General features: G+C 51.0%; 1 protein-coding gene across 1 annotated transcript; it reads left to right on the top strand.

The window, feature by feature from the left end:
* The first annotated feature begins 569 nt into the window (after window positions 1-569).
* On the top strand, window positions 570-7481 carry RRM2 (ribonucleotide reductase regulatory subunit M2). Its single transcript, XM_075557110.1, has 10 exons — window positions 570-729; window positions 929-994; window positions 1581-1727; window positions 1896-2012; window positions 2440-2573; window positions 3992-4086; window positions 4198-4331; window positions 5425-5529; window positions 5617-5730; window positions 5824-7481. The coding sequence occupies exons 1-10, from the start codon at window positions 634-636 to the stop codon at window positions 5974-5976; spliced, it is 1161 nt and encodes a 386-aa protein (XP_075413225.1). The 5' UTR covers window positions 570-633; the 3' UTR covers window positions 5977-7481.
* Window positions 7482-9981: the final 2500 nt, after the last annotated feature.

Genomic DNA, 9981 nt, shown 5'->3' with positions numbered 1-9981 from the left:
CATCTGCCCGGCCGGAGGACACGCTGCCCGGCCTCGCAGCACCACGCGCGCCAGGCACACCTCACCTCACCGCGCGGCGGTACAAACGGCCGCCACCCCCAAGCCGCGGCCTTTTCCCGGCACTCGGACCAACCTCGTTTCAAAACCAAACCGCAAAACAAGCTCAGAGGCGTTTTCCGGGAGGTGGGGCTGCAGCACCGCGGCCTCTCCCGCTCGCGGAGCACCAATCCCCGCCGCGCCCCACACAGCCCCAAACGGTTGCCGGGCTCGGCGCCAGCGCGCGGCACGGGGCGGGGGCCGCAGCTCCCCTGCAGCGGGCCCTCGGGGTCTGGAGAGGAGGGTCCAGCGTCGGCCCGCTGGCCGCTGGGGGGCAGCGGGGCCCGCGAGGGAGCCCCCCGGGGGAGCCGGGGAGCGGGAGCGGGCCGGGGTCCCGCGCAAGCGCTTCCGCCCCGCGCTTGAATCTCCCGCGTGACGCGTCGCGCCGGCCGCGCCTCTGATTGGAGGAAGGCGCCGGACGCTTCTCATTGGCCGGCGACGCACAAGGGTATTTAAATACCGCGGCCGGCGCGCCACCTCGCTCGTTTCTGCCGGGGTCTGAGGCTCGCTTTCCGCCCGCTCCCGCCGCCGCACACCATGCTCTCCGTCCGCGTCCCGCTCGCCACCATCGACCCCCAGCAGGTCCAGCTTTCGCCCATGAAGGGGCTCAGCCTGGCGGACAAGGAGAACACGGTGCGTTCGCGCGTGCGCCCGGGCCCGCGGGGGAGAGCGCGCTCTGCCCTCGGCGTCCGCGGGCCCAGGACGCGTGGGAAGCCGCGGGGGCGGCGGCGGGGTGCAGGTCCGGGGCCGCGGGTTCACTGGGCCCCGTGCGGAGCGGGTGCGGGGCCGGGGGGAGGCTCCCCACCCGGCTCACCGCGCATCTCCCCCGCAGCCCCCGTCCCTCAGCAGCGCCCGCGTCCTGGCCAGCAAGGCGGCGAGGAAGATCTTCCAGGAGCCGGTGAGTCGCCGGCCTCGGGGGAGGGGGCGCCCTGGAGAGCCGCGTCTTGGCGCCAAAGCTGCCCGCATTGTCCCTTCAGCTGTTTTCCCGCTTGCCCCTCACCCCACCCCTTCCCCTCCCCCCCGGCCTTTTCCCGCCAAAGTGCCCCTCCCTGTCATCCTCTGCACGCATACCTTCTCGTCTCTTGAACACCTAATGCGTGGATGGCACTTAACGTTCGGAGTCTGCACACCACCAGACACGAAATAAAAGTTACCTTGAGTAATACAGGCATAGTGGTCACCAGGTCGGCAGTTTGAAACCAGCTTCTCCCAGTGAGGAAAAATGCGACTTTGTGCTCTGTTGAGTCACCGTCTTTGGGAACCCACTGGGACAGCTCCCTTCGGCTGGCCTGGTCGCTAGGAGTGGGGATCATCCGCCTGGTGGTAGTTTGGGGGGTTGGTTTCCACAAGCTTTTATGTGTAACTAGACGCATTTTCTGCCCCTGCCGAGGGTGAAGCCAAGGAAATGGCAGATGCTTGGGGGTGGGGTGGGCCATTTCGTAAATTCAGCCAACGTTGGGGGTGGTTCCTTCCTTCTCACACAGGAGAGCCCCAAAGCCCCAGCCTCCAGCGTGGAGGATGAGCCCTTGCTGAAGGAGAACCCCCGGCGCTTTGTCGTCTTTCCTATCGAGTACCATGACATTTGGCAGATGTATAAGAAAGCTGAAGCCTCCTTTTGGACGGCCGAGGAGGTAATTTGGGAACTTGGCTCCCTGCCCTCAGCTCTGGGATACTCCTCGCCCCACCCTCACCCCATGGAAGCTGGCAGTACTTTGTCTGAAATACCATCAGATCCTTGTAGATGTGTGTATGCTGGGATCCTCCCCCTTCGTGCTATACTCTGGGTTTTTACCTTTCAGGTGGATCTTTCTAAAGACATTCAGCATTGGGAAGCCCTGAAGCCTGAGGAGAGATACTTCATATCACACGTTCTGGCTTTCTTTGCAGCCAGTGATGGCATAGTGAACGAGAACCTGGTGAGTTTCCAGAAAAGGTGCTTTCACCCCCTTGGAGTGGATGAAAATACTTGGTCCTCCTCGTCTTTGAAAATTCTCTTTAGTATCGAGTGCATCTATATGCAGATATGCTAACTGTGACATGTCTTGTTTCATGGTGGGCTTCGCAGTTTTTCATGATGGCATTTTGCAGAGAAGCCCTTAAAACGTGATGTTTCACATGACAGATAGCTTGAGGTTAGCCCTTGTTGCCCTCACATTTCCTCTCGTGACGGCTGTTCCAATCATTTGTGTGCACATACAAGCCTTATTATAAGTGACAGGTTCTTCTTTCAAAGATTTAAAAGAATCTTAAAAATTTTTACCAAAGGGAGTGTGACATGACCAATGTCATCCAGTGTTGGGTGAGCAGCAGCTTAGAATTGACTCTCCCCTGCTTTGCCACTAGGTGGAGCGATTTAGCCAAGAAGTTCAGATTACGGAGGCTCGCTGTTTCTATGGCTTCCAAATTGCTATGGAAAACATACATTCCGAAATGTATAGTCTCCTGATTGACACTTACATTAAAGATTCCAAGGAAAGGTGAGTGTGGGGAGGGGGTGTTGGTATGCTAAGATGCGCAGGATTCTTGATTGCTATCGCGGGCTGTGCATTCTTGATCCCCCAAAGGGTGTTGAGTTCAACTTAACAGCAACCCTGCATGTTACAGAATAGAACGGCTTCCTCAATTTGTCTTAGCTGTCTTCTTAGGAAAATAGTTCTCTAGACTTCTGTGGGACCACGGGGGTGGGTTTCAGCCACCAACCTTTAGGTTAGGTGAGCAGCCAATAGCAAATTGCTTGGGTGACTGAGGAAAATAGACTATGAAGAGTCCAATCTAATGCCTTTATTTTGGTTTTAAAACCTAGTGATTTTCTATGATGAACTAAAATCTAGATCTGAGAGTCATTGTGTAGCAAATATGCTGAGGAAAATGTGAGTCGGGGTGGGAAAAAGTAGGGAAATATATTAAATAGCTTGCCTTTTGGGAAGTTTGTGATGTAGCATAGGAAAGAAGCCACCCAGCAAACAGATGAATTGCATAATACACAGAGGCCATGAGCCGCCGCCATATATCAATTTAAGCTGAATAATTGGTGGGTGCCAACACATGGATTCTGACTCATGGTAACTACAGTAGAACGCTGTCCCTTACCGTCTTTGAGCCCATTTGTGCGGTCGTTCTGTCAGTCCATCTTGAAGGCCTTCGTGTCAGTCTGTGTCAACTAGAGAAACACATTCCTAGACACTAATAGCCAGTCTTCCTCTCCCAAGCATGACCACTTCCTCCTGTACCATGTCCAAAGTAAGGTTTAAAGACCTTGGCGACTAATGCTCATTTTCTCTTTGGGGGACAGAAATGGGAAATACAGGGAGGTCAGGACCTATTGACTGGAGAGGAGGAGAAAGGAGTGGGGAATCAGGCTAGGTCGAAGCAGGACTCTACAGCAAGGGGAAGGCAGGCATGGGTTTCTGAAGCAGAGAAGGACCTGGAGGGACTGTGATGGGCACCTGGGTGAATGGGAGGTGGAGAAGAGTAGGCAGTAAAAGCCTGAAAATAATACTCTTTAAGGACTGCCTGTAAGTGGGACAGTAGCCTGCTTCAGCAGGCCTAGCCGTTGTGATTTGCTGGTTCTTGAAATTTGACATAAGGCTAGGACACATGCCATGATCTGGACTTGAAAGAATTCAGCCAATACAAACTAAATGTCCTCACTGTGGTGGGCTGTTCTACATCCAGGGACTCCGAGGAACAGAGTTTTATACTCACATAAATCAAATGTTGAGTTCTTCGAAAAGAATTCTACAGGAAAAGCAAGGGGGAAAGACATTTCCACTTAAATTCATCCTTTAGAAAAAGGATTGGCAAAGGTGTGAATTTGGTCTCAGACCCATTGTTGCTTAGAATTCGGTGGTCCAGGTTTTGGTTTGCTGCAGTTGCTGACTGTGCGTGCTTCTAGGGAGTATCTCTTCAATGCCATTGAGACAATGCCCTGTGTGAAGAAGAAGGCAGATTGGGCCTTGCGTTGGATTGGAGACAAAGAAGCTACCTATGGTGAGGAGACCTTTGCCCCCTTAAAACTTGCCTTTCTAGGGAACCTTCTGGCTCACTGGGCCTTCCTAGAGGTCAAGGGCTCTTGAGAAAGTGTGGTCTTCGTTCTTACAGGAGAGCGAGTTGTAGCCTTTGCGGCAGTGGAAGGCATCTTCTTCTCCGGTTCGTTCGCATCCATCTTCTGGCTCAAGAAACGAGGCCTGATGCCTGGCCTCACGTTTTCCAACGAACTCATCAGCAGAGATGAGGTGAGTCGTTGAGGTAGTAGGTTAAGTCTTACAGTGCCATCTTGTAGTTACTCAAGCGGGACCTGTAAGGTGGCAGGCGAATTCACCTACATATTCACATCCACAAAGAAGGAGCTACGTTACTGGGATTACTTTACACTTCCTTGAGTTTATATTTACAATGCGTTTATATGTACCTGTTGCCTTACAGGCTTGGATGCCTCCCCCAAACTGGGGTTTCTCAAGAGGTTTTGTTATTTTCCGTTATTGACTTTTGCTTGGTGTCCTTTGATTATTGTTAGCTCAGCATAACTAATACAATCCTAGCACTGGTAAGCATCCCCATGGAAGAGGGTCCTTCTGTTCTGTCAGGGTAGGATGGGGGTTTGCCATTGAATGCACTTGGTTTAAATGGAAGAAGTAATGATGGGTTTGGTTATTTTAAGCCCTGTCGAAGATGGGAAGCATGAGCCCCCACCAGACCGGGAATTAGATTGGGTATACAAGGACTTCCAGTTGATTCACCTTGAACAGTACATTAGGCATTGCCTACATGGGCGTTTGGGTGGAAAGGAGCCCTGGTGGTGTGCTGGGTCGTGGGTTGGGCTGCTAACCACAAGGGTGGCAGTTCGAAACCAGGGAGAAAGATGAGGCTTTCTACTCCCATAAAAGGAGTTATTGGCTCAAGCATACAGAAGGCTCGTTCTGTCCTAGCCTGTAAGACGGTGGCAGTGAGTTGGATGGGTCTTATTTTTGCAGGTGTAAATTTATTAGAAATTAGCCTGTTCCCTGAGCATTGCCTTTCCTGCTGGGAAGGAGTAGCATAAGTAGAGCTCACCTCTGGAAAGAAAGTCCTTTGGGGTTTCTGTTCCATCCTTGGCCATCACCCACAGCTGCCCTTGTTTCTGGTGGCCTCTTGGAGGTCCTTCTGAAGGGCTGAAACTGCCCGGGTCCAAGCAGCATGGCGATGTGTGTGGTCACTGCCCCTTGACAGTTTCTCTGTGTAGTCAGGCAAGCTGAATAAGGCCCATACTGAGAAGAAAGCCATATTTCATGTTCCAAGTAAAGGTAGCATTTCTTTGGCTTTATTCTAATTCGAAGCCTTCTCTTGCAGGGTTTGCACTGTGACTTCGCCTGCCTCATGTTCAAACACTTGCTGCACAAACCTTCAGAGCAAAGAGTACAAGAAATCATTGTGAATGCTGTCAGGATAGAACAGGTGAGTGATGTGTATGGGGCCCCCCTCTAGCTTGCCAGAGGACCGGGGTCATTGTTCTTCAGCTCTAAGCTTTGTTGTGGCCCACAGGAATTCCTTACGGAGGCCCTGCCCGTGAAGCTGATTGGAATGAACTGCACTTTGATGACACAGTACATTGAATTCGTGGCAGACAGGCTAATGCTGGAATTAGGTTTTAACAAGGTAACGTTATTTCTCCTAACCAACACCCCCACCCCCCGTCCTTTTGAAACTAGCATTTCAGAATACTTACATTCTGGTGTAAACCTTTTCCAGATGTTCAAAGTAGAAAACCCATTTGACTTTATGGAGAACATTTCCCTGGAAGGGAAAACGAACTTCTTTGAAAAGAGAGTGGGCGAGTATCAGAGGATGGGAGTGATGTCAAGCCCGACAGAGAATTCCTTTACCTTGGATGCCGACTTCTAAGAAGATGTGCTGTCGTCTCACTACTTTGCCCCCTTCCCATCCAATAAGGTCAGCTACTCTGAGTGTATCAACCTGCAAGACATGTAGAACTAACTGCCTTCATCGTTGGCGTCTTAGGAACTGTGTAGCTACCTCAAAACTATTCCTGCTTCTTCACAGTGCAAGTGGTGTCACCTAAAGTGACCGGATGTTAAGGCAAAGGCTCCTGGGGTCTTGGTGTTTGGCTTTCGTCAGCAGGGTGGCTGCAGCCCACTTCCCGGGCACCAGCACCGCTGGCAGCAAGCTTGCCTCTAGGAGGAAGCCCACCCCTCAAGCTAGTTTTCCGGCAGAATTCAGCAAGTCAGTTGGAGGATCTCAGATGCCACTGCCGCAAAGCAGATTTTAGACGTTTACTTCGTTGACTCGTTAGTTTGTACATAAAACTGGCACTTTACCTGCAGATACACGGCCTGCTGTCAAGGTGGAAGCCTGGGCTAGCCTAGCTTTGTGAAGTTCTACATCAAAGACATACAAGGCATCTTGTTTACCACTAAATGGGAGTCAGTTTGAAATTCACTAAGTGACTAAAAGGGGTTAAACCTGCGTGAACAAGGCACATGTTATTTTTAAACCTGGGTTCCTTGGATTCAAGTATCTTGCTAACAATTTTATAGTTCAATTGTATTCCCCCCCCCCCCAACTTCTAGGTTAGGATCTAAGGCAATATTGTAAACCGCTTTTCAAATCAATCTTTAACAAAACCCATCGACGATCCTTTAGATCTCTTAGGCTAGTACTAAGAGACTCCCCTAGAAGTTGAGGTTTTGATTGTACGTAAATAGCTACTATTGATGTTGGGTCCCTTAGTTCAAAGATGACAGGTCTTTTTGAGACTTGGGGAATTCTTTTTTATGTGAGTCCTGTTAGAATGATCTCCAATTCATATTTTGAAACATAAGACTCAGTATTAGCTTGAAGTCCATCCTTGATTAGATAGATGCATTTCTAACATTTAGTTAGCTGCCCCTTCAAGCTTTATTTCAGAAGTGTAAACGAAGCTCCTGAGTAAGGTTTATATTGACACATCTGCCTCTGCCTTCCCCCGGAATGGAGCAGTCAGGGCGGACGAGGAAAAGGACTCCTGACCAACATTTGGACCAGTGGCCTGTGTACTCGCCTTCTGTAGCATTTGTGGTGTAATTAGACACCTTCGTAGTTGCTGTCATGCGGGATCATCTATCTAAATTGTTTCTAATGGTGGTGGCTCCTCATGCGTGTGCCGTACTGAAATGTAAAACACTTGCAGTGTCATGCCCGGGGGTAGCTTAGAATCAGATTCTAGGGTTCCACCTCATGTAGTTGAACAATCTTGGTGACGCAGCTTCCGTAGCCTGCCTTAAAGAGAAGAAGCAGTTGTTTACTGTGAAACGTCGCAGTGTTATATGAAATAAAATTTGTGTCGGTTCCTTGAGTGTAATAAATCCGCGTTTCGGTACAAGAAGAGAAAAATGAGTATATTTCATAAAGGCTTGTTAGTTGCTTCTGATTTGTTCTGGGCGAGGGCTCAAGTCTTCCCATCTTGTGTTTTACTTTGTTCTTGCCAAGTTGCCCTGTGGACCTTCGCATTGGATTGTTCCTTTGTTTATAAATTTCCTTTCTGGACTCAATCCCAGCCTCCGCCTTCATAAAACCTTGAAAGATCTACACCACCGTAATCAGTTCTCAAATCACTCCCTAATGTGTCATACAATTTTGATCGTTCACTTAACGAACAGCGATTACCTTTGGTGGCCGAGTGGTTTAAAGCACTTCTCAATTACCTGCAAGCATATTGGCCTTAACCCCCCACCAGCAGGAACAATCGACTCCTATTGGCTTAACTGCCTGGTCCTGGGCACTGTGGTTCAGCTGTGGACTTGTTACCTAGGCTCAACCCCAGGTCAGTGAGCCTCTAGAACAGTGGTTCTCAACCTTCCAAATGCCGCCATCCCCCCAACCATGAAATTATTTTTTGTTTGTACTTTGTAACAAATTCTACAATTATGAATCAGGCCACTCCTGTGAAAGGGTTGTTTACCTCTCCCCACTTTCCCCCCCAAAGGGTTGTGATCCATAGGTTGAGAACCACTGCTTTAGAATAAGCTAGGAAGAAAGATCTGGAAATTAGCCTAGTGGGGGAGAGCTACAGGGAAATGAAAGGTCTGCTTTTGGGGTGGGCATGGGCCTAGTGGGATGCTGCTGGCTTGAGTGGCCCATCTGCTTGTCTACATGGCCCTGGAAGGGTCAAGTAGTCCATGCATGGCTGGTCATGCTTGGGCAGAGGCTCAGTGGGAGAGGCGGGTCTCCTGCCTTTTGCCACACCTGAGGAATGCCCACTTCAGGGCACGGAGCTTTGCTACCCTGCTTTATCAGGGTAGTCCCACCAGAGGCAAGTGGGATGTGGAGCACCTACCTTGCTTCTCTGCTCCTTGACCGTACGGCCAGATCCTGCCCAGACAGGGACAGGGATCTCCCAGTTGTTTGCAGACCGGAAGATGGCACGACTAGCCTGTGCTTTGGCTCCCACGGCCTCTTCCCTGCGACAGGCCGGGCAGGAGACCAGGCAGGTGGTGTATGGCTGGGAAGGGAAGTTGAGGGAAAGACAGGCCCCAATAACTAAGGGGAATCCCAGCCGCATCATGTTCTCATTAGGCAGCAGGCACTGAGGTAGGAGATGAACCAGCAGGTCCCTGCCTTTCCTGAGAGCTGGAGCAGTGGCTAGTCCTGGTGATGTGGTAACAAGTTCATTTGTAACCTGCAAGGTCAGCAGCTCTAAACCACTAGCTGCTCCTTGGTAGGCAGATGGGACTTTCTACTCCTAAAGTTACAGTCTTGTAAACTCAGTACTGTGCTCTATGGGGTCACTGAGTGACTGAGAGGAGCAGTGACTGCCCCCCCCTTTGGGGTGGGTCTAGCTCTTTAGAGGTGGCTCCAGGAGGCCTAGGGCCAAGCCAGAGGAGAGAACTTACCCCTGGAAGGTCTGCGAATGCGGAGGAATCGCACTGGCTTGGCCTCACCTTGCGTTCATGATTTTCGAGGGTGTAAGCCAATCTTGTATTTCCATGCAGGTCCATTGCCATACCCCCACCCCAACCCCCCAGCAGAAACAGGCTGGCTAGCATTTCCATCTTCTGGGGAAAAAAATGTCTTGAACCAGCCTCGCCATCCTTGAGGTGGCTGGCCTCGAGGATGTCACGTCACATCGCCTAGCCTCAGATTCTACACATGCGAAGTCAAGACAAGATTCAGCCCTCACTAGTCACATACAGTTCACTCGTGCAGCGTGTCCAACTTGGTGCTTTCTCCTAACTAGTGTGTAGCCGCGGCCACCATCTAAGTTGACATTTTTGTGACCAGCCCCTCCCCATCCCCCTCCCGCCCCCCTGTAGCCCTAGGCAACCACTGCTGCTGCGTTTGATGGGTCACCTTTCTGAGACCCAGTCAGGAGAAGCTATTCTTGGACGAAGCATGAGATTTCATCGCTAAGAGATCATTGAGAGGAGATGCCTCTCATCTTTCACTTGCATTTCAGAGTACGCCTGGTTTCCTCGGCATACTAAAAAAACATGTTGCCTTAAATAAAAATCACATGTGATGTTGCCTGTAGCGGCACTGAAGCCGAGTGATGAGCTGGCTGGGTGGGGGTTGGGGAGACGGTCCTCCTGGGGGAGCAACATCAGTGTGTTTGAAGTCCAAGGTCTCCAGCTTTCTCGATCATCTTTTCGTGGGATGAATAAGAAGCCACTGAGCCATCTCTGAGGTCCCTTTCACATGTCACCACCCAGGATTCTGTTCTGTAGTCCCAGGAATTTCCAGAGCACTGGCCTGAACAGGGCAACTCATGAGACCCGGAGAAGCCAGGAGAGGTTTCCTACTGGGTCCCCCCAGCTGCATGTCTCAGCCTCCCTTCTCTTCCCCATCAAACACGTGTGTCAGCCCTGTTGGGGAGAGAGGGAAGGGTGGGCACACAGGAATAAGGACAGGCTA

This window comes from Tenrec ecaudatus, chromosome 8 (assembly GCF_050624435.1).
Source record: "Tenrec ecaudatus isolate mTenEca1 chromosome 8, mTenEca1.hap1, whole genome shotgun sequence".
NCBI classification, from domain to species: domain Eukaryota; kingdom Metazoa; phylum Chordata; class Mammalia; order Afrosoricida; family Tenrecidae; genus Tenrec; species Tenrec ecaudatus.
The sequence above is the reverse complement of the archived record's forward strand: the minus strand, read 5'-3'. Positions and strand labels throughout refer to the sequence as shown.

Coding starts and splice junctions, on each gene's coding strand:
- RRM2 (XM_075557110.1), top strand. CDS start 634: ATGCTCTCCGTCCGCGTCCCGCTCGCCACCATCGACCCCCAGCAGGTC. Junction 730..928: donor TGGCGGACAAGGAGAACACG/GTGCGTTCGCGC, acceptor TCTCCCCCGCAG/CCCCCGTCCCTCAGCAGCGC. Junction 5,530..5,616: donor ATGCTGTCAGGATAGAACAG/GTGAGTGATGTG, acceptor TGTGGCCCACAG/GAATTCCTTACGGAGGCCCT.